Raw genomic sequence first — 24,304 nt, 5'->3', positions numbered from 1 at the left:
CACACGTGGATCTATGTCCCTCTGACCTCACTAATACCTTTTGAGCCCATTGGCCCGTTTCAATCACACCAAAAAGAGAAGTAAAGATAGCAGAAATCTGAGTTCTTGAAAGTTTCATGAGAGCAGTCTGCCGAGCACAGAAAAGTGTCTCCACAGAGAGAAGCTGCATGTCTTCTCAGACGTCAGTAATTCACAGGGGAAAGAAACATTCTGCTCCTTTCCTGCCTGCAGGAAAATCTTCAGCCAGAGGTCAATCAGTCAAAAAAGACCAGGTTTCTTGTGTTCAAATGTTCATAAAATAGCTTAGGGTTTATTTCACCACTGCTTTTAAAATGGTATTTTGAACAGAGCTGGTATTTTCCACGTCACCTTTTTCTTGGTCTAGCATATGAGAGATTTGCCCTACATGACACTCATTCACTGGCTCGGTATCTTGCTCCAAAGACCACTTATTTGAAAACATCAGAGTTATACCACAGTTATGATGGAATTCTATCCCGCTCAAACAAAGATAAAATAAAAACTGGATAAGCTAAGAATTTCTTTCAGGACTCGAAACTACACAAGCATGTGGATCTGTAATATAACCAACTATATAATAAAGGTTTCAAAAAGACATCACAGCAAATTCGTCTTTATTCACCTCTACCTTAGAACAGAACAAGTACTACCACACTTGTGGGCTATTGTGCTAAAGAAAGCTCTAAGTCAGTAAGACAAACAATGAGGTTTCAGCTGACATTTCTGTAGTTCTTCTCACATTCCCCCAAAATACATACATGTGTGAACTATATACTATTCACCTATAATCAAAAAGCCACCTAATAAAAATATGCTAACAGACCAATATGTAAGTTTGGGGACACTTGAATACATAAATCTATTATGTACAAAATTGCCAAAAAGAAAAAAAAAAAAGAAAAAAAAAAAAAAAAAAACGAAAAAAAAACCCCAAGCCCCACACCAAATAACAGCTGACTAAAGTAACAGTAGGCATCAAAACATCAGGCGAGCAAAAAAAAAAAAAAAAGATTCTGATTTAAAAATATGTATTTCAGCCCTGATACACGCTCCATTTGGAAATACATCAATCCCACGACCACAGTGAACCCCAGCACATTTCCCGGTGGAGCGCAGGAGTTCAGGGGCTCACGGGAGCAGGGGCAGCCCGACTCCGGGAGGTTTCATCCCTAAGCCCCAGGCGCTCCGGGGAAGCCACAGCCCCGGGGATGCCCACCCGGCGGGGCGCGGAGCGTTAGTGAACCGCCTCGGAGGGGGGGGGGGGGGGGGATGGCGGCGGCAAGCTCCGGGCTAGACAGACACTCGAGGGGGAGCCAAGCCGCGTTCCTGTGAACGGGGAGTTTCTACCATGTGAAGCCCTCCTCTGCCTCTCACAAGCAGCCCCAGCAACTCGGGCGGGCCAGCGGCCCCTGTTGCCTCTGGGCTCCCCCGTCCAGGCCGGGGAGGGCGCCAGCCGAACCTCGCACGGAGCGGCCGAGCCACCTCTTTCACCCCACTCCCGCAGCCCCGCGCCCTTCCCCCGCGTTTGGGGTTAGGGGGGAGCCGGGAGGGTTTCGCCGGCAGCGGAAGAGGCTGGCTGTGGAAGCGCCCTTCACGGAGAGCCTCAATGCGCCCTTCGTGCAGCCCTCCCCGCCAGCCGGTCACTATCCCCGGTACAGCGCCAGCCCCCGCAGCGAGGAACACATGTTTCCTCTCCGGCTCCTCGCCCGCCTTGCCACGAGCCGTGGCCAGGGGAAAGAGGCGCCCAGTACCAACGCCGGATCAAAGCCATGGAATTTGCAGGCGTGTGGCTGATCTGACGCAGACCGAAGCTATACGTTTCACCCTTTTCGGTCCCCCGCCGTCGCTTTTCTGTCAGCTGCCGGTAACATAACGCTCCCTTATTGCGACTTCAAGTAAGTAAGGGGTAAAGTCTCCATTCCCTGGCGTTATCATTCCGGAGTAAATTAAGCATGCACCAAGCAAAAGGCTGACACACATACACGAAGAGTTGTCTGATCCCGAAATGCTGCTGAAATCCCCGAAGCGTGAACAGCCAGCTCCCACAAAGAGCACTCGAGCATCCCCTTTGTCCGTGCATCCTCAATACACACCCGGCCGCTCCTCCATGCGTCCACGCACGCCCCACGTATACAACCCCTTTGTGTCTTCGCCTCCCCCTCACTCACAAAGAAATGCCCTTTTCTTAAGACATGCACCCAGCCTCGGACACAGCCCTTAGCCTCCCCCCAAGATACGCGCGACCCGCCGCCGGCCACGGCGCTCCGGTACCTACTTGTGTTCAAGAAACAGTCCGTAAACCTCCTAAAACAGCTTGCAGAATTAGATCCATCTTCCATGTCTGGCCCTAGAAGCAGGGGAGACGAGAAGGAGAACAAGGCGCCTCTCTGCCGCTGCTGCCGCCTAGGAGTCCTGCTCCCGCCGGGGCCGTCGCCTCCTCGGATCCCGTCGCCGCGGGCTTCTGCTGCTGCTGCAGCACCGAGGGAATTGCAGGACCACGGGCGAGAGGCGGCTGGGGAGAGGAGGAGCCGGGAGTGGTGCTGCTGGGGGCCGCTGGCTGTGGAGCGGAGCAGCAAGCCCTGGATGGAGGGAGAACAGAAGAATCTCCTCCTGCCGCTGCTGCCTGGATGGGCGATCAAGTGAGCTGCTGCTGCTGCTGCTCCGCCAACATCTCTTCCTCCTCCTCCTGCCGCTCTGACTGCCTCTCCTCCTCCTTCCCTCCCTTGGAGACTTGTGAGGTTAAAGGAAGACGAGGAGGGGAAACGAGGAGGCGGCGGCAAGAAGTAAAATGAAGATGGAGAAGCGGAGGAAAAGGAGGGGATTGGAGCGAGGAAAGGAGCCGCTGCTGCTCTAGGGACGATGCTGGCGGAGGCGGCGGAGGAGGCTGTCCCTGCAGCGCGGCTCCTGCTGCTGGTGGTGGTTGTTAGGAGGAGCGAGAGGGAGCTGCAGGCAGCCGAGCCTCCTCCAGGAGAGGAGGGAGGAGGAGGAGACCCACCGCTGCCTCCACCTCCGGCGCTCTGGCCATGGGAGTGGAGCGGGCGGCTGCCGGAGCCGGGCTTTTCCCCGGGTGCTGCAGCCAGGGGGGCCGAGGGGCGGGATAAGATCCGCTTCTCCGGGTTGGACATGCTTCCGCTTTTCCCTCCCTTTCGCGGCAGTTTAAGGCAGGACGTCTAGAAGAGAGACCGGAGTAAAGCGAAAGGGGAAGCCGAAAAACGACGGAGCCAAACGAGGGGCAACCGCTGTTCGGTCCTTCGTTCCCTCCAGCAACCCCTGGGCAGTATTTCCTCCGCACCCCGGCTCCCTGCCCTCATAAAATCTTCACATTTCCGTTCCCCCTTTAGGCCGGGGGGGACAGGGCGCTACTGGCCGCCAAGAGGTTCCGATCCCCTTTTAAAGTCCGGTTTTCCTCATGCTCCCACCTCTCATTCAAAGCAAGAAAACGGCAACAACCTGTATTTTCTTCTAGCAAGGCAAATATTGCCCCGAAGGTGCGTCCGCGTCTGCAAAGAGGCAGATAAAATCACTGCAGTGCCGCTGCCGGCACCAGCCCCGGCCGCCAGAAAACGCCCACTGGCGGGGCCAGTGCGTCCCAGGCTCCCTCCCTCTCTCATCATCAGGCACACACACACATATACACACACACACACACACATATACACACACACACGAGCTACAGCACAGCGGCTACCTAAAGGGAACGCAGGCAAAAGGAGAGACACAAGAAAAAGATCCTCCCTATGCGGCCTCATTATTTTAAACAGATATTACCAGCCACCGAGATCAAAAGGCAGACGCCCTGCAGCGCCTGGGATGAAGATACTAGAGAGCTGCTCCTCGGTTACTGTGGGGCATCAACACGCCCATTCCTGTACAGAAATGCACGGTCCCTCTCCGACGCCCCTCATCACACCTGTTTGCTTCACCTCCCTCAGACGCATACCTCTTATCCCTATTCGACACACCTGCAGCCACCTGCCCCTTAGTCCTTGCCCTCTAAGCCGTCCGGCTCCCCGAGGGGCTACCTCAGACTTTCGCCTCGGGTACGGAGTGGCTTCGGGGTCGCCACCGGCCTTACTCCGCAGGCAGAGGCGTCAGCCCTCACCATCAGAGCCTGCCGCCACCCTGACTCCCCTGCTCCCTGGGGAATCGGGGGTACCACCCCGCAGCTCCCAGATAAGAGCGCTCCCCTCGAAGGAGCGTCCTACCACAGCCTCTGGCCCCTCGGCCTCGTCACCCCATCCCGCCAGCCCGGCTGCAGCCTGGCTGCAGCCCGCCCGTCCCGGCGGCGTGGCGCCTCCGCGGGCCGTGCTACCGCGTCCCTCAGAGGGGAAGACGCCAGGGGAACGCCCGGCCAAGGGAAGCCCGAGGGCGACCTCGAAATCTAGCTGGGCCGAGGGCTGCGCTGGAAGCCTTCGCTCCACGTATTTCGTTTTCGCCCCGAAATCGCCCTGCCCTGGGTGCCAAGCGCCGCCAAAAGGGGGTCGGGTGGGTTCAATGCTACGGGAGTTTGCCTTCGGCAGTGAGAAGAGAGGTTCAGCATCGCCAGCGGCCGGCGGGGATCCCCTCGGACCGACCTCCCCGGCCAGGGCGCTTCCTCCGGGCCGGGCGGGATGCGGCCGTTCGGGAGCCATTGCCCCGCGCCGCCTGTCAGCTTAACGGGACCCCAAGGGCTGCGGACAGCCCGCTGCCGCCAGCCCCTCGCCCCACATCCCTGTCAGCGCCGTTACCCATCGAGGATCGTTCATTACCCGGGCGGCTTCTAGAGCCCACGGTGCCCGTGCCCTTGCCCAGAGGAGGTGGCAGCGCGCACCTGGGCTGGAGCCGCCCTGCCCTGCGATCCCTTCGTCCGTCGGGCGGCTGCCGGGCAGCAGGGCTCTTCGCCCTCAGAGGGGATTCAGAAGCGCGAAGCTTCCTGCCCGAGCGCCGGGCTGGCAGCACACAGCTCGCTTCAGGGCAGCCTCAGCACCCATCCCCTCGGCAAGGGACGCCTCCCGGGCCTCTGTGGTGGAGCTGGGCCGACCCACGCCGCAGTGCCATCGCGCCACGGCGGGCCGCCTCGGCCGAGGCTTCCTCTCCTTAAAAGCCTGGACGGGGAGGAGGGAAGCGCGTCCCCCAGGTGGACAGCAGGTTCTCTCGGCACTCCCGCCCACCAGCGGGTGAAGAAGCGGCTGCCGCGGCGGTGCCCACCCGGTCGGGGCTGTCGCCGTGCCCCAGCGGCAGATTTGGTTGCGGTGCGGCAGGGACTCGCCGGCGCAGGGGCTGCCCTTCCTTAGGGGAGATGAGAGCTGGGGCCGCGGACATCGTTGCAGACGCTCACGGAAAAGCTGTTTTTACTGCTATTGCCAGCTGGGAGTCTGAAAAGCGGGATATTCTGTTTTCCTCCTCTATCTTTCGGGAGATCAAACCTCCGCGCCGTCCGGTGAGACTACAGAGGCTGCGCCAGCGGGGCTGAGATCGCAGGCTTCTGCGGGAATTCCCGTCCAACTACCGCAATCTTCCCGTTTTCCTTCAGAATTAGGCTCGCCTCGTTCGATTTTTGACTCCTGCTTTGAAAACAATATAAACCTACTCTTTTGGTTCTTACTTTAATTCGTTCAAATATTTTATATGCCGTATTTCAGGCATTATTTGGATACTAGAATACACTCTAACTCCAGTCAAAGTTAGTCTTTGTGTATCACTCTGAATCTGGAAGGCTGCAAAAGAAGATATTCCTCTAAAATTATAAGGCTTCCAAATTAAAACGTATTTTCGTCTAGTTGAATGTTAGGAAACAATCCAGAGTTTGCAATAGGTTTAAAACGTTAAAGCAGATCAAAGGCTTGTAAAAAAAACAAAAGAACCCCCCGACAAAACAAACAAACAAAAAAAAAACTCGCATAGGGAGGTTTTACAAAACTGCCTCAAAATCCTGAAATAAAATACAGAAAACTGCTTCTGTAATCCATTTTCTTGTAGTACATTTGATTTTATCATAAGTTTCATAACTTTAAATTCATGTGTCGATTTGTGTGAGATGCTTTTATTTTCCTAAGTCCAACTATTACTTACCTACTTCACATATAGAGATTTTCTCTCATAACTGCAGCAGGATGACTAGAGATCCAGTAAATATTTTAATTCTCTGAGAAAAAGCTTAGCTAATGGAAACAAAACTGCAGTGAATTGTGTTTTATTGTTGCAGCCTATTTGCCTAGCACGTTCTTATTAGAAAATCATTTACTAAAATGTTAAAATTGAGATAATCAGATTGAAATGTCTGACAAAAGAACCACAAACAAGAAGTAATCACTTGAAAAACTGAAATGTGCTCCTTTAGACAGTCCCAAATTGTGTCAATATCGAGAGTCAATTACTGAAACTTTACATCGTTGATTTATAATTGTAGAAATCTTTTTGTATTATGCTAATTTATGCTAAATTCCTCAATCGTTGTTCATCCATATTATAGTTGTTCAAATATCACTGCCTGAAACTGGATATCTGTGTATTTGATCAAGGAATGTGAATAGTGCTTGTATAAATATGTGTGTATATTCAGCAAACCAGTGAAAATGCATTTTGATTTGTAAGAAATCATCATATATTCTAGACAAGCAGCTTTCAGGTTCACGGTTATTTACAAACTGGTCATTTGATAATTATTATTCATTATCCATTGGTAATTCATACCTGATTGGTCACCTGCTTCTTGGCTGGACAAGCAAAAGCAATTACAGAAGAAAAGTTAGATGACATTGAAAATTAATTTCCAAGCTCTGTACATATATATTTGTAAAATATACAGATTGCAGACAAGTCAAATATTCTTGGTGGCTACTTCAGTACCTGGGTATAAATTAGAGATGAATCACATTTGGTCATTCCCCAATGTGTCAGTCAATATAAGTTTTCACTGCTTACTCAGGTCATGACACTTTCCATTGCCACCAAGTAATGATGTCACTAATGTGACAGTGGTGCTAACCATATGCCCACGTCATATACTGGAAAGGTCTTGCCCACTCAAATAGGATTTTTTAATGATCTGAGGCAGTGAGGTTTTCTAAATAGTCCCAAAAAATGATTTAAAAAACCAACTCTGAAACACAAAGAAATGCAAATTAAAATACTCTGATCCATCCACTGTCATCAGCTGCAAGGGTTCTGGTATGAATGCACTGTGTCAGTGCAACGAGGAGCAAAAGGCTTTGGTTATATTTGCTCTGGTAAATGTGAATTCACAAGAGGTCAGAAGAGGAGTGCCCACTGAAGCCACCAGCAGGTCTCCCATACATTGGACTTAGAGGAACAGGCCTGGTTTGAAAGCAGCAAATAAACCTGCTTGTCAATAATTTCGCAATCTTTATCAAAATACTTGCAGGAAAACATTGTGGAGAAAAAGTAAAAGCAAGTTGTAACAATGGCAGCTTGGTAAAAAATCCAATGGAAAACACAACACCTGTTCAGTAGCAGTTTTTATCTGCTACATTTTAACAAGGACAGTGACTCATCTTTTATCTGGTCCCACTCTTTTGCCTGGCAAATCCTCTTATCTCCCTCATCATCCTTATATCCTAAGAGTCCCTTCTATGATGTATCATTAATGCCTTGAAATAAGTAAGTAATAAGAGATTATGGAGAAAGGGACTTCAGAAAAATGTGGGATGATGTCAGTAGAGGAGCTGATGGAACTAACTACCTGAATGTGGGTGAGGCAAGAACAGCCACAAACACAGAGAAGGCAACCTGCTGGAAAAAGGGGGCAGCAGGAGTGAAAGGATAAATATAGCTAACCCCCAAGCTCTAAAGATGAGTAAATACAGCCCCAAATGAAACCCTTTACATAAAAGTCATTTACAAGTTCATAAAAATAGTTGTGAATTTTTTTTTCTCTAGGTATTTTCTGCTAAGTGATCTCACAGAATATAGTAATTATTACCCAGCTACTGAATTGCTATCACAAATTAGAAACCTACAGAAAAGACCCAAGACCTTATTCTAAAAAACTTCGAAGTAATTTATAGAGAATCCAATTTCCTGAGTTTTTTTACAAAGGACTGTGCTCAAACACTGTACACATGCAAAGATTTAATTTTTAAAGGGTATGTATCAATCATTTTCTTTGATTGCCACAAACACCCAATACAAGGTACCACTTTTCCACAAGAATGTACCTGCAGGTGTTCATAGCATTCAGACGTGCTAGAAGCCATCTGGAAATTGGTTTTGGCAATTACCTAGTCCAGCTGCAAAAGAAATACTGTAAAATCCAAAATGAGCTGCAAGTTCTTCAGCAAACTAAAGCAACAATTTTTTTTTCTTTTTAAGAAGTCCAGGTCTGTTCAGAGATAACTGATACACAGAAGGAAAAAAAGTCATTTGCTTTCAGTAGTTTGCTCAGCTCTGCTTACATCACTTTACTTTCTGTTCTGCAAGCTGAAAGCTTATGTAGCTGGAACTATAAATAATAAAATTTTCTCTGTAAGTACTGTGCTATATGAAGTATAAGGGTGAGTACATTAATAAAGCTGTGAAGACCAGGTCTTTTCCTGGCAATATTTTCCTTTTAAAAACACAAAACTATGAAAAATTTTCAATATTATTTTCCAGGAAAAAATTGCAGTTATTTATGGAAAGAAGATAATTTTCATGCAATGGTAGAAGTTTGGTTTGTTTTTTTTTTTTTTTTTAAATAAAAATTTCCAGGTAGATATATCAAATTGCAATAAAATACAAAATACATTTAGATTTTAAAGGAAAAAAGCTAGTGACAATGTATAATGGGAAATATTCACAATAACTGTGGTTAGATTTGTTTCACCTTATGATGCCATCTACCATTTTGTGCTGTCCCATTCAGCAACAAGATCAGATATTTATTTGTTTTATTTAAAGCATGTTCAGAAAAGGAAATGTCTGTTTGGGCTTAGGTTACTTTTGTTAACAGAGGACCCCCCTCCAGAGAAACTATAAATAAAACTCCAACAAGAGCTCTCTTTACTCAGATGCTATATTACAAATCTAAAGCACCACGAAGACTGTCAGATCTTTGATGCACAGACCATCTTTAGAATCATGTCCAGCACAACAGGATCCTGGCTTGGAATCAGGGCCCCTTCTTAGATTGTAATGAAACACAAACAGCAAACGATGTAACAGTTGGCAGGGCAGGCAACAGCACTGTTGTTACCTAATACTATTGGAATAGCCATTTTTATTGCAAGAAAAATAAATAGGTTTATTGGCATCTTTTTTTTAAATTTTATCTCTCTGTTTTCATACTGAAATCTAGAGTTAATTTGTAACAGAAGAACGTTGTTATAATTTCCTATCTGCTAGAGACAAATAATTTCGTTATTTCAATACTATATTCAGATGGAAGACAGAAATTCCAACTTTTGCATGAATTAAAGTTGCTTTGTAAGTAAAAGATTTAAGAAAAAATAATAAAAGTTAATACTGACTTATCTTTTACTTCTTCCCCATGAGCTGTGCATCTTTCTAGCCTGTATCACAGACCATATATTGCTACTGTCATAACAAGGATGCCAAGTCTGCCCCATATCTCTTTCTTGCAACCCCATTCTTTACTTTTCCCCATTTTCCAACCACTGCTAACAAGCAGACATTTCCCCAACACAGTTTGCACAGTTCCTGAGAGATGGTACTGCCCCATCACTGGCAAATTCTTTGAAGGAACTATCAACCTTGGCTCTGAGTTCACATGTAAGGCTTTGTTCTAGCTTAAGTCTACAGCTAATTTCTCTTTGATATTAACAGCAGGTACAAAAAAAGCTTAAGAGACTGAGTCCAGCCTTTAGAATTATCTACAAAGAAACCGAATTTATATTGAATTAAAGCACCTTGTTGTGATTTGAGCATCATTCAGAGGGAAACAAGTCTATTTTTAGAACAATGCTTCATGCTTTTCACTTGGTTTCCTCCTTTGTTTTACAGTTTCTGACAAGTCCCATTTTGCTCAGTTGCAGTAACATCCACGTTATCCCCTGGGAGGAACAGGACTTTTACTCCTGCTCTATCAATTAAAAAAGTCAGTCCAGAAACTATGGCTGTTGACAGCAAAATGCAGTCATTAGCCTTAAAAGTTAACACTCTGACCAGACAAAGAGTGCAAGGAGATGCACACCTCAAGCAACCATAGGCTGTTTCACATGTTTTTTTACAACAGTTTGGTTTCAAATCCATGCCCTGTTTCTATGTAGAAACATACGTTTGCAATCCTGAAAACTAGAAAGCTTGACTTTGAAATGAAAGACTGAACTCCTCAAGCTTTTGTACCCACAGCCCTCCCGTGTGGACTCTCAGGCTGATTCCATTGTAATATGCAGTCATTCAATACCACAACTCAGCTGGTAAAACTCAGACAAGCTCATTATCTAAGAAACTTTTGCCTATCCCACCCTCACTTTTGGCACCAAGAAACTCAACCTTACTCCTCCCTACAGCAGAACACATCCACACACTATGAACATGTACCTGCTGCCTTTATAACCCTTCCTAGGACACACTATCTTTTTCTTGCCTGTTTTTCAAACCTGTCCCTCTCTTTTTTTTTTTTTTCCTCCTCTTTTTCTTTCTCCCTCTCTTTCTCACACACACAGAGCCAGTATTTCTCTGGCTGAAGAATCAACGTAACAGTACAAAGTTCCCTTGGAAAATGCTTTAATATCAACACGTGAAACACATCACATAGAAAGCTGGGCTATTATTGCCATTGTCCCCGAACAAATACTGTCTCACATATACAACCCTAGAACCACTGCAGACAAGTTTATTTGATTCAGTACTGTTCCTCTCCTCCAGAGATAAGGCACCACTGCCATGTACATTTATTCATTCTCTTTTATCTGTCTATTTATTCCTCATTATCTCCTTTGCCATCATCCAGCAGTCCCTGTTTTTCCAACATCTTCCTTGCCCTCATGCACAATCTATCATTCCATCCTTTTCCACTATTCACCATTTCTCTCAGAGCTACTACATCTGCCACATCTCAGCAAAAATACTTCAATCTGGCAGCATCCCTGCTGTCTCAGCTGCAACACAGCTATTCACCTGTTTTCCCTTTGCCTCTTCCAAAGTCTTCTCCCAGCAGAAAGCACCTGCTCCTGCTCTTCTCTTGGTAGCATCCCATGGAGAGCTCTGGTACTCACGGGGGGGGGGCAGACTCTTCCTAAGCCATGGGTCTAAATAAAGGTTAGCTGGTAAAGCAGAGGAAGAGGAAGGACAGACACCCCTTGTGCTCTACTAGAAGCCTGGGGCTCCCTATGGAGGAGGCTTTAGGATGGTAAAAATGGAGCACCATTATTTTATCAGCCTGGCTACAGAGACAAGGAGTTGCTCATCTTTCCTGCTTGATCCTGGAATGAATGACTAGGAGACTGAGGAGATGCCACCAAGCTCAAGCAGAACAAATAGGATGCATTCTATTCCCATGTTAGTACAGGATCAGGAGCTACTACAAAAGAGCCCAGAAATACAATAAGCACAAATAATTTCTTTATGAATTTTTCTTAGAAAGCAAATAAAGTTATATTACATATGTATGATTGGCAAAAGTCCTGTCCAGGCTAGGAAGTTCTGTATTCATGCTAGGCAAATGGCATGGGGATTTTGAAAGATATTGATTGCTTTATGATATAGAAATTAAATACAAAACAGTATACTGCAAAATACTCCACACACATTTGGAAAGAACAGACCTAAGTACCTAGCAAATTTTTTCAAACAGTTTATTTGAACTGATTTATTTATTTGTTTATTTTGCAAATCTCCTGTACCTTTAGGACAAATGCAGAAGAGAAAGCACAGGGTAACCTACTTGAAGCAATCTCTAGAGTATCCTCAGCTCAGCTCTCTCTTGCTGGTTACAATCAGCTGAGATGTAAATACTTGCACCTAGTGATGTGACTGTTTTCAAGACAAAGCAGCAATGAAGCTCGCACTGAATCCCATAACTCAGAATCCCTACACTGAAAAAGCTTCTGGCAAGCCCTCTAGTTTGTAGATTGTAAGAGCAGAAAAAGTAAATTACACAGTAGTCCAAACACAGAAGTTACATCAGGCTGTCTCTGCATCTGATCTGGCTCATGCACACTCAGATATAATTATCTATCATTACCTTTTTTTTTTTTTCCAAAGTACAGATTGACATCCAGACTAAACAAGCCATTAATGCAGTAGCAACTCTGGGTTTATTTCTGGAGAAAGGGTTCCTTTGTGAGACTGTGAACCTACCATTTAACTAAAGCTCTCTGTGGGGCTTCTCATCCATGGTTGTTCTAATCTAAGTTGTGGTTTTACTAGATTTGGCTTCTCAAAATAAAATATAGAGACTTTCATTAGAAAAGCAGATTTTTTTGCTGCCAATAGCTTTTGTTGCCTGCCTGTCAATCCTTGTTCTGAACATGTCTTATTGCAATACAGACTCAAAAATGGAGATCATATTTCTCACCTACAAAACTATCCCAGCTGATGGAGGTCCAGAATAATAGGCTACCATTAAACATCTCTTTAGGGGAATTGTGGAACAGGGTTTTAAATGAGGGAGTGAGGGAGCCACCAGAGCCTTTAAAGGGGAAAGAAAACAAAACTAAGACAATGATGCAGAACTTTGGTGTGAGGGGAAGATTGGGAAATGGTGTGTGCCACAGGAGGAGAACTCACCCACCATCCCCTTGCCTAGAAGATGGCTCCAGATGCAGGCATTGCCATATGGGCCCTGTCTCTCTCTTCCAGGTCAGTGGAGCTCTGAACCAGAGGCCTGGGAGGGATCCCCTGATCCCTGACGTCAGTCCCTACTATCATAGACTGGTCACACATCCAAAAGTCAACTACACAGCTCCCAGTGTCACCGTAAAAAGGTCATTAAGAACCTTACTCTTCCTCCTCATCATTTCCAGCCAAAATAAATGTATAGTCATTTCTTTTGGAACAGCCTTTTTCCTCTTTTTTACCTCTTCTGCTTTCTTTACCTTTGGTATTTCAAAGGAGGAGTAATATCTTATTCAGACTTTCTTCTCCTTGACTAATAATCTTTTAGTTCTCTCATATCACAGCAGTTCTGGTCTCAACTTAGAAGCCCTTCTTTATACTTTTTCCACTTGGAATTCAACTTACTATGGGTATACAGATGGCTTAAACACTTGCCCAGTTCTTTTTGAGAAATTTTACCTGATACGTCATGGTTGCAATTCAGGGGTGTGGGAAGGGTCACTGTTGTCCAAATCATTTTGTGATGAACACAGCCACAAGGGTTTTGTTTCTTGTTGGCTGTTTTCAAGTGATAAGCTTAAAGACAAAATTGGTATTCATTCCTAGGTGAACGATTTTGCACTGCTATATTTCATTATTCTTCCAGTAATAAAGACTTCAGAGCTCCTGAATCATCCTAAAAGCTGCTCCAGTCCCCCTCTGTGCAGACAATGGCTTCTCAAATTTTGTAATCTGTAAACTCAGCTAACACATGCTTACTTGCATACAGCAAAGAAAATGTGAAACCAGTTAGGGCCACAAACAAATTCTTCATAAATTCAGTGCTGCCTTACAGAGGAAGAAAACACAGAAGTTTAATTTTTTTTTCCCTAAAGTTATTCAGGAAGTTTAAAGAAAAGAATTATAAAAGATGATCCAAAGAATGAGAGAAAAGCACTGTGGCCCCCCCTCTACTCCTCTGTCTGTAATATTACCCTCTGTTTTCTCATCCATCACACATATGAGGAAAGAGTCCAGGCTGGGGCTGGCTTCAGGCAGCAGCAAAGTAAGCAGATCCCAAAAGCTGCAGACCGCCGGAGGGCACCTGGCTGCCTGCTCTGCCCTTCCAGGAAGGCGAGCAGATGAGCTCTTTCAGCAGGGTAGCCACCCAAAGAGCACAGCTCCAGTCCTGCCTAAAAAGCCTCCTGCTGTCTCAGCCACCAGGGGTATGATCGCAATGCATGGCTTGTCCTTAATGCCTGCTGTCCTGCTTTTTTTAAGGGAAAAAAATTTCTGCTGTTCTTTGTTTTCCCTCTTCCCATGGTCATTTTTCTTTGTTATCCGTGACACTAAACAGTTTTTAAAACAAACCCTCACAGTCAACAGATGTGTTATTTTTCAAAACTTCATTCACTGCTGAGATCCTTGGCTATGAGCTACCAGCCTTCTATGCAAGCCCATTCTGCCAAACTTTAAATTACACTGTAAATAAATGGCTTAATTTGATCTGAGAAGAAATTTAGAACCTCCGAGCAACTCTAACCAACCTGTTATTAGATTTAAATAAAAAAACAAGCAATCCTCTTGGTTTATGTGTTTGATCACGGTGAGATGTAAAAAGCCCCTAAATCCCCACCTTCTTGTAAGTGAGAATTTGCTCTCCATAATCAGGTACCTGGCCTGTCTGGGGTCTACAAGGAAGATTCCCACCAAGAGATTAATGCATCATCAATATTAACAGCTTTCATAAGATTGCTGCATTACTCTGCCAAGTGAAAATATTTATTTGATCTGCATGACCTGTGTTGAAGCTGGCATGCGGCTTGAAGTGCTTATGGAGTTTCTCTTAGATTTGTCCAAGAGCTGATATTTCATTCAGCAACATGAATATAGCTGACATAGAAGCAGCTGCTGCAGTTGCATTGACCTGCACTCCTTTTTGGGATACAAATGACCCAACCACAGCAGGATTTATTCCAGCTGCTGCTTCTGTGTACTCTATGTGTCAGATTAGATTTTTCAAAATACATTTTGAAATAGCTCTTGTTTTGAGTAACAACAACAACAAATGTTAATTCACACTGTTAGTCTTCCATGGAAACCAGCATAGATGTGTTTCAGCAAGGATATTTCTCTATAGAGGAGATCTCAATGTCTACTATTTCCCCAACTCTCTGTAGAACTTTAAGGAAATTCAAGAATAAACATAGGAAGGAATGGAAAAGATCTAGAAATCTGATGTAAGGAAGTATACAAAAGGGAAAAAAATGTGTTATCAGATGGCACATTAACATTCAGAAGGAAGGAAAATTTGGAGAAAGGTAATGGAAATGTAAGTGGATTCAAGTGGAGTCACCATCTTAGAGCTCTGGGGGAGCCCTAGAAAAGGGTGCATCATCTTCACTGAAAAAAGCAGAACATTTTTTCAGCTGTTTAGCTAGTCCTGTAGTACTGTAAATCCTACCAGACCCTTGCAGTAGATTCAGGCAATCAGAAATCATAGAATCATAGAATTGGCTGGGTTGGAAGGGACCTCAGAGATCATCAAGTCCAACCCTTGATCCACTACCGCTGCAGTTACCAGACCATGGCACTGAGTGCCACATCCAGTCTCTTTTTAAATATCTCCAGGGATGGAGAATACACTACTTCCCGGGGCAGCCCATTCCAATGTCTGATCACCCATTCCATAAAGAAATTCTTTCTAATGTCCAACCTAAACCTCCCCTGGCACAACTTGAGACCGTGCCCTCTTGTCTTGCTGAGAGTTGCCTGGGAAAAGAGATCAACCCCCACCTGGCTGCAACCTCCTTTCAGGGAGTTGTAGAGAGTGATGAGGTCTCCTCTGAGCCTCCTCTTCTCCAAGCTGAACACCCCCAGTTTCCTCAGCCTCACCTCATAGGACTTGTGCTGGAGTACATTCCTAAATTCTTCTTGAGTAGTTAGCCCTTTTTTCCATAATTGGTAGGTTCTCTTCTTTACCCTAATTTCTTTCAAAATCTCCCTGTTCAGCCAGACCGGTCATCTTCCCCACCAGCTCACCTTTTGGCACACCGGGACAGCCTGCTCCTGTGCTTTCAAAACTTGCTTCTTGAAGTACGTCCATCCCTCCTGGACCCCTTTGTTTTCAAGGGCTGTTTTCCAGGGTACACTCTGAATCAGTCTTCTGAATAGGCCAAAATCTGCCCTCCAGAAGTCCAACGTAGAGGTTTTATTGACAGCCCTCCTTGTATCCCTGAGTATTGAAAACTCTATTATTTCATGATCGCTGTGTCCCAGACACCCACTGACCACCACATCTCCCACCAGCCCCTCTCTGTTTGTGAACAGGAGGTCTAGCAGGGCTCCATCCCTGGTAGGCTCATTTACCAGCTGGAGCAGGAAATTATCCTCTATACACTCTATGAATTTCCTAGACTGCCTCCTCTCTGCTGTGTGGAGTTCCCAGCAGACATCTGGCAGGTTAAAGTCACCCACAAGAGCAAGGGCTGACGATTTTGAAACATCTGCCAGTTGCTTGTAGAATAATTCATCACCCTCATCATCCTGATTGGGTGGTCTGTAACAGACTCCCACCAGGATATCAGCCTTGTTGGCCTTCCCCCTGATTCTGATCCACAGGCACTCAACCTTATTGTTACTGACTTCAACTTCTACAGAGTCAAGAGACTCTCTAACATATAGAGCTACCCCTCCACCTCTCCTACCCTGCCTGTCCCTTCTGAAGAGCCTGTAGCCACCCATGGCAGCACTCCAGTCATGGGAGTCATCCCACCACGTTTCCGTGATAGCGACTACATCACAGCTTTCCTGCTGCACGATGGCTTCCAGCTCCTCCTGTTTGTTGCCCATGCTGCGTGCATTGGTGTACATGCACATCAGCTGGGCTGCTGATTTGGCTCTTAACTTGGGCTGTCCACTCTTGGGCTCCTTCCTGGAGAGCCCAGTTTTGACCCTATGCCCCTTCAAACCTAGTTTAAAGCCCTCCTTATCAGCCCCGCCAACTTATAGGCTAGAGTCCTTTTGCCCTTGCTAGATAGATGAAGCCCATCTGGTTTGAAGAGACTAGTTTTGATGAAATCTGGCCCATGCTCAAAAAACCCAAAGTTCCACCAGTGGCACCAATCCCTTAGCCACCTATTGATAGGATAGGTTTTCCTACTCCTCTCCTCACTCATCTCTGCTACTGCAGGAATTGAGGCAAACACCACCTGTGCTCCTGACCCATCAACTAAATGACCCAGTGCCTTGAAGTCCTTTTTAATTGTCTTAGTACCTCTTCCATTAATGTCATCACTGCCAGCCTGGACTACCAACAGTGGATAATAATCAGAGGGCCATATTAGCTGGGGGAGTCTCCTACTAATATCCCTCACCCGGGCCCCAGGAAGGCAGCAGACCTCCCTGTGGAATGGGTCCGGTCGACATATAGGGCCCTCAGTTCCCCTCAGAAGAGAGTCACCAACTACAACTACCCTCCTTTTTTTCTTTGTAGCTGTAGTTGTAACTATTACAGGTAGACGAGGGGCAAACAGGAGACCTTCCAGACAGATCTTCCTCTTGTCTGTCCTCTGCCTGATTCTCTGAGTCCAGGGCCTCATATCTGTTCTCTAGGGGCACTGCAGGAGATGGTGGGGGTTGGGAGGGGATTCTTTTGCCTCTCCGATGAGGGACCTGTTTCCATTTCCTCCCATACACCTGGTTTGCTCCAACTGCCTGATGGCAGGAGGGGCAGGGCTTCACCCTCTCCTTCTGGACTTTTGGGTTAGAACTTTTGGGTTAGAAAGGGTGTGACTCCACCAGTCAATTTCCCTTTCACTGTCCCTAATACTTCTTAGTCTCTCTACCTCCTCCTTGAGCTCTGCCACCAGGCACAGCAAGTCATTCACCTGCTTGCATCCCACACAGACCCCACACACACTGTCCTCTGGTGCTAACACAAGGCTCAGACACTCTACACAGCCAGAGGCCTGAACAGCTATGTCCCTCTTGCTGTCCCTCATCAGGGGTTCCATCTGTGTGGACACACCCTGCGTCTTAACAACACCAGGTTTTGCTTTTTTGGAGACCATTGCTCTGTCAAGAGAGCTGGGAGGTGGCTGTGCCCCTCCTGCTTGCCCTGCCTGAGCAAACTGCCTTGCTAACTGCTGTGCCCTGTTACTGTTTGCCTGCTCCTGTTTGCCGTGCTCCTCACAGCCCTTTATATCCCTCTTGGAAGTGTTGGGTGCCACCCCCTTATCAGCTGCTTGGCCTTACCTGAGACCACCAGCAGAAGGTGGGGCAGCCCTTTATATCCCTCTTGGCAGTGCTGGGTGCCGTGCCCTTATCAACTGATTGGCCTCACCTGAGACCACCAGCAGAAGGTGTGTATAAATATATATATATATGTAATACACTTGTCTAATGGACCCTACATGTTCTTACTCCCCAATCTATAAAACAGTCTTCTTGATGAGAAGTTAAAGCTCAACAATGCTAATTCACTCATTTACCCATGAGAAAGACTGACGTCCCGGTGCCTGAAATCTTGTGCCTGATTTTTTCTACTTTGTGCCAGCATGAAGGCACAGACTTCAACTTATTGAGTTATTCCTACCACAGTCAAACAGAAAACTCAGACCACATGTTTGTGGCCTTTCCCTCAAACCCCTCCCTTGCCTGCCTGACTTATTCACTCTTTCTAATACTTACTTTTTTTCCATTTCAATTCTGGTTCATAGGGTTCTGCCTGATATGAGGTTCTCTCTCTTTCTAGGGCAAATAATGCTAGAAGTGATCTAAGACTTAGGCTGCAAGTGAGTACTTGATGCGGTTATACGTGACAAGGAGTAGTTCTGTTTCACAAAGAGCATTGGAAGTGGAAGGAAGTTCAGGAATCCTCACGTAAGTAACACTTCGAATTGTGTGAAGGGAGCAACAGCAAACAACTTCAAGCCTACCACGTCAATTAGATGAATCTGCCAGGTGGAAAACTACTTTAAAAACTATCATGACTGTCCTGATTTGTAGATTTGTCAATGTGTTCCTTCCAAGTATGTTTGGAAACAAAACAAAACAAACTCAGAAAGCCAGAGAAAGCAGAATTAGAACAGGGCTCTTCACACGAGATCAAAACAAACTGCCTACATTTGTAGACTCAGACTTCACTGGCCATTTAGATGTAAGGTAAATTTTTCAAGCCTTGCATTAACTGTTAATGAAAGGGATTTCTTTATAGTTCTCTAAAATATATCTTAAAAAGATAAGCAGGTGAAAGCCCATTTGTACTTAATACACCAAAGAAATTGTTTAAGGTTCATTACTCCCTGGTAATGAAATTCATTACCCTGCCTGACTGGATAACTCACCCTAAGTTACAATGGGGAAAATTCTGACCTGGCAGGTATCTTCGAAACAATTCTGTCCTGCTGCTTGGAAAATGCTTTGTTTACTTGGAAAAAAAAAAAAGCTTTTCTGAATTTCTTTATTTTTGGTATAATTTTTTGTATTGTTCTTCCCATAAGAGCCCAATGGAACGGGCTGTTTGACTGCATTGGTACACATGATGATCATGGTTCTGTTGGAGGTTTGCATACTCCAAGCATATAGATCAACCAGCCTCAGCTGACAGGTAGTTTTAGGTGATATTTAATCCTTGGGCAATTTTGGGTTTGTGTGTTTAAGGCCCCTGTGAACACAGTGTTTGTACAAATGGTTATGCACACAGAACTAACTAATCAGTACTAAATATTGAAGTATACCTAAGCACTTGTGCACAGTGATGGTACCTGCTTGTTTTCAGAAACTTAAGGAGTCAGGCTAGTGTAGTTAACTAAATGGGTTTGCTTAATCTTCCAGAAATGCTAAAGCTGGTTAAAAATATTTAGAATATGCAGTGTGTTAGCACGCTGTTGGAATCACTGCTATTTTTAAAAATAGGTGCTTACAGACAGCTAACAAGGTTAAGCTTTGAATTAGAAAAGAAGTTCACCTAAGTTTTAGGATACAACCCAGCAATTCAATGAATGAGACTTAAGAAAAATCCTCTCCCACGCACAACTCATTCCACAAGTGTCTTCACTGAGATTTCTTACAGATTGTTCCAAAGTTTCTAAGAGTAAACCATTTCAAATCAAAGCAAGGCTACTAGACAGGCTTATCTGTAGTGGCTTATTCTATGATTCTAGCAAACCTAACTGCTGGAGGGAAGGAGGATGCATGGTTTAACCAAGTAACGAAACACTACACTTTAAAAGGAATTTGGCAGAATTCAAGATGAATAAGGACTTCAGAATATAGACTGACAAATAGACTGCATTCCCAAACAGTACCTGGCTTGAACAGTTGGTTTAACTTGTTCCATGTGATATAACACTACCAAAGAGTAGGAAGGGATCTAAAAATATTAGTGTTCATATGTTAGCAATGGTGTTTTTGCAAAACATTAAAATATTTTCAGAAAGCAAAGATTAAAGAATGCAGTATAAGTGTTGTGGTTGCCAAATGTCTCTGTCCCATATTGTTAGAAACTCTGAAACGTGTCTGTTCAGAAATGCCTTCTGGACACTGATTTTCTGCCTCACTGTCTCGCCCCTTCCCCCACCCTCAGTTATCAGTTTTCCTTTGTGGCTCTGTGAATCACAAAACTCAACGCACTCTGAATCACCCCAACACTCATCCAAAGGTAATTCCCCAAGCAACAATTTGTTTGATGTGGTGATTGCAAACAACATATACGTGGCTGAGGCACACAGAGCTGCGTGTTACCACCAGACAGCTTTGGCCACCAAAGCCAGCTGGGCTCAGCTGGGAAAAATACTCCGTATTTTTTTCCCTCCAAACAAATGTGTTTAAAAAATAAATAAATTTAAAGCCATCTGGCATAATAAAATCTAAACAAGAGACTAAAAGGAACACATAGGTACACAAAGATCCTCCAAAATCTCCTGAAATGTTAGCTTTTAATGAGCCCGTCCTTATGTTCAAGAACCTGTACTTCATGGTCATGCTGGGAGACATTCTTGTGACAACTTGTTACATCTAAAAGCAGATAGGTAGGTATTTTTATTTTGGTTCCACAAATTGGAACAGGTTTACAATAAAAGTTAAAAAAAAAAAAAAAAAAAAAAAAAAAAAGTTGACTTTCTCTCCCAGTAGGGCAATCTCTCTTGGAGGTGGATGGGCTAAGAAAGCATACTCAGAGGACAGACAGGGCACTTGTGGGCTGAGGACAGCACTCTACTCTAGAACCAGCTCTCCCTCTGACAGCATCTCCTTCCATCCCAGAGGAGAGAAATTCCTCTTTATTGCCCATCCTCATTGTTTTGTGTCCTATCAATACCCTGCTCTCTCCTCCTGTTCTCTGCTGACAGAAGAACCATTTTTAGCTAGTTGTCCAAACTGTAAATAGTTTTGTCCTTTTGCCTCCCCCTCCATTTAATAACTGGTTGCAATGATGAGGCAAAATTTACACTGCCTACTGATTCTTAAAGGATCCAGGCAGGCATCTACCAGGACACAGGACATACTCTTCAGCAACAGGCGATGGAAGTTCCTTACAGCTTACTTTTTATGTTGAAAACCTTTTAGGTGTGTCTGCTCTCCATTTCTGTAGGTGTGAGCATTACTGAGCTAATTTGATCGCCTTGTCTGGCCTTGTCTTTGTACATGGAGCTTTTACTTCTCCTCTTTCTGAGTTAACCCCATCTGTCAGTTTTGCACGTTTGAGTTTCCTTGAGCTCATGTCTTGTTTCATTTTAACATCTTAATGATGATGTTTGAATCATGGCTCCAATGTGAAGCAAAGCAATGAAAGACTCCCCAGAAAGAGCTTAGATAAATACCACTCCCTGTACATATAAAGACCTTCATCCTTTCTCTCCATGTACTCTCTGCAGCAAGCCTTTGGTATCTGGAGCTACTGAGTGAATTTTGGTCCTGGAAAAAGGATTCAGTAACCTCCAGACCCACCACAACTTGCCCAAGGTGCTGAGTTTTGCGCCATCCCCTGCATTCAGCACCCAGGGACTTCCCATGTTCTCACATCCCCCACCTCTTAGTGAATGCCAAACTCCTTACTTTCACTTTCCAGGGTCACTTTACAAGCAAATCCCCTTCCTGCCTGCCCCCATCTGCTTATTGTGGCCCTCTCCAATCTTCATGCATCCCCTCCTTCCAGCCCCTTTATGTTCCCTTCACATGCCTGCTTGTAAGCTCTTTACATGCTGTCTCTGTGACTGAATTTCTCTTCCTAAACCCCAACACTGCCATTTATTCACTCTCTTCCACTCACCTTATAACCCTTAAAAAAATTATCTTCATTGAAACTTAAAGTGTGGCCTCTGCCACATTAAAGAAAAAAAAAAAAATTAATTCAAACTTATACAGGAAAACTCACTGGCATCAGTCACTTGAAATAGTTTTTCCAATAATCATGCTGGTCTTGCCTTCATTCACTTTGTCCCCTCTCACCCCCTCCCTGTTGCCTTCCCTCCTGTTTTTTCTCTTTTTAACTTGGGGTGGAAGCTTTTCAGGGCATCTTTATCTCAGTTGGAAGGTGCCATGCATGTCGATGAAAGAGAGAATTGAGATGAATGGAACTTGCTAACTCCAGACCCTGATGGAGATGCTACATCTGAGCTGTCTCAAACTGGTCAGAACGAAGAGTTGAGAAATTATAACAAGAGCTTTGGCTTCTGTCAAGAAATGACTTCCTGAGGTAAAGTCTGATAACCCCTTCTTTGGAAAAAAAAAGTTTTTTGCCTTCCCAAATGAAGGCAAGAAAATCTACCCGGAACATCTCACTATCTTCTAGCAGACTGGAGCAGCACATAGCATAACCCAGGCTCCCTGGAATCTCCAGTGGGTGACCCTGCATTTTCCATGCTCTCCACATCACCATGCCTGATCTGGCATTCCTCTCCCACAAGCACCAGCTGCTGAACTTCAGTGCTAACTCAGCATCAACAAGCCTTCTGCTGCTCAAGTTTTGCAGGCAGGTAACCACACCTGTCTTCCCCACCTTCTCCAAGCCAAACTGGGGATAACACATATATAGCCAAAAATGAGCTATAAAGACTATTTGTTTCCATCATAACGTAAGGAAGAGAGTAAAGATGTGCAGGATACGACTATCTGTATAATGGTAGCACTCAGGGTGGGCTGTGGGGGCCCAGGCACTGTGTAACCCCTATTCTGTCAAGTCTGTTGCCCAGACCCTCTAAGGATGTTCCCAGTGGGGGTAATTACACTGCTGGGAAAAGCACAGAGGGCAGCAGCAAGAACAAGAGGTGAAAATGGCTCCTGACCTGTTGTGAAAAGGGAAGGAACCAAGAATCCTGTGACAGTGGCACAACTGACTCTCCTACCTATTCCTTGAGCAGTCCTTGATGGTGATTTGATACCATACAATTAATGCATAATCAGTTCCATCTAGAGTAGTCTAGAGTAGTGTTGCTAGAGTAGTCTAGCAACAAACCCAAAAAGCAGCATGTTTGCATGTTGCCAGTGTATTGAATTAGCATCCTCAGTAACAAAAAAGGAAGAGCAAAAAGATCCCAAACCAACTGCTTTTGCAGGGCAGAGAATCAAAATCAGTGCAATGGTACAAAACCAGAGTGGAATGGATATCTCAGGAGGCTAATAATAACAGCATTTCACCTGCAGGCTGACCAGACTAATAATTGAGTTATTAATGTCCTAAGACTCAATAAAACACTCCTCACCCTTAAGAAAAGGGGTCTCATTTCATTTGCAGGGAGATGTTTCTGTTAAGTACAGCACAAACCTTCCTCTGTGCTCTTCTGGCTTTCTGGTTGCCTGTACAGTATTAATGGTTGTAATTCATCTCTGTAAAAGGGAGAGCAACCACACTCCAAAAACAGAGCTCTAGAATGAAAAATTATTAACAAGCCTTTTCAGTAGTTTCAGTGGAAGAAGCAGAGGGCTGGATTGGCATAGCTGATTTAACTCCTTCCCTTAATTTCTAAGAGTCGTCCCAGCCAATGCAGAAGAAAACAGGGCTGTGACATTGCTCCTCTGCCTAAATCTCAGCATGGGCTGCTAGTCTCAAAGGTATTAATGAAGAGCAGCTGTAATGCCTTCAGCTTCTTGGTGGCATTTCCATGGGCCAGAGTTTCTATTACGAAGAGCAATGCCAACCTCTCATCCAAAAAAGTAACTAGCTTTTTTAACCATTACCTTGAAAGGAATCTCAAGGATCCTCCTTCCAATTTATTGACCTCCATTTATTAACCAGTTGTCAAGATCTGGATTCTCTTTCACGAAGTCTTATCAGAGGGTTTAATAAAGCATTTGACTGAAGGAAAGTGCTAACACCTACAAAAGCTAATTTTCAAGGACTTGTAAAGCCTCATACACATTTTTAGCAGTACTAGATAAATCTATAGTAATAACCCAACCACCCATTCCTCAGTTTTTATCTCTGCTAGGCTGGCAGGGACAGTCCTGGAGTTTGACAGTCATGATGTCAAACTGTTTAGCAGCCACCATACATTTCCTTTAAAAAAGTCACCAGAATATTACTGCAATATTTTTTTTCTCTTTCACTAAGAAGGGCCTTGAGTTGTATAGCTATGAAGTAACCATT

At 45.0% G+C, this 24,304-nt stretch overlaps 2 protein-coding genes across 3 annotated transcripts in view; one reads left to right on the top strand and one right to left on the bottom strand.

Annotated features, from left to right (window-relative positions):
- PDE10A (phosphodiesterase 10A) overlaps window positions 1–24,304 on the bottom strand; it is a 361,597-nt gene that overhangs the window by 175,459 nt on the left and 161,834 nt on the right. The window contains exon 1 of one of the 2 annotated variants that reach the window (XM_071740424.1): window positions 2,297–3,297. The exons of the other annotated variant lie outside the window; for it this stretch is intronic. Coding sequence (XP_071596525.1) covers window positions 2,297–3,146 — 850 coding nt within the window. The 5' untranslated portion in view covers window positions 3,147–3,297. Of the gene's footprint in view, window positions 1–2,296; window positions 3,298–24,304 lie in introns of those variants that run through there. 2 annotated transcript variants of the gene reach the window in all.
- MALL (mal, T cell differentiation protein like) overlaps window positions 2,004–24,304 on the top strand; it is a 373,008-nt gene continuing 350,707 nt past the window's right edge. The window contains exon 1 of the mRNA XM_071740444.1: window positions 2,004–2,015. The gene's annotated coding sequence lies outside the window, so the exon portion shown is untranslated. The remainder of the gene's footprint in view (window positions 2,016–24,304) is intronic.

The sequence above is a fragment of the Heliangelus exortis genome, chromosome 3 (genome assembly GCF_036169615.1).
Source record: "Heliangelus exortis chromosome 3, bHelExo1.hap1, whole genome shotgun sequence".
NCBI lineage: Eukaryota > Metazoa > Chordata > Aves > Apodiformes > Trochilidae > Heliangelus > Heliangelus exortis.
Note: the sequence above shows the minus strand (reverse complement) of the source record. Positions and strands in the feature narration are given on the sequence as shown.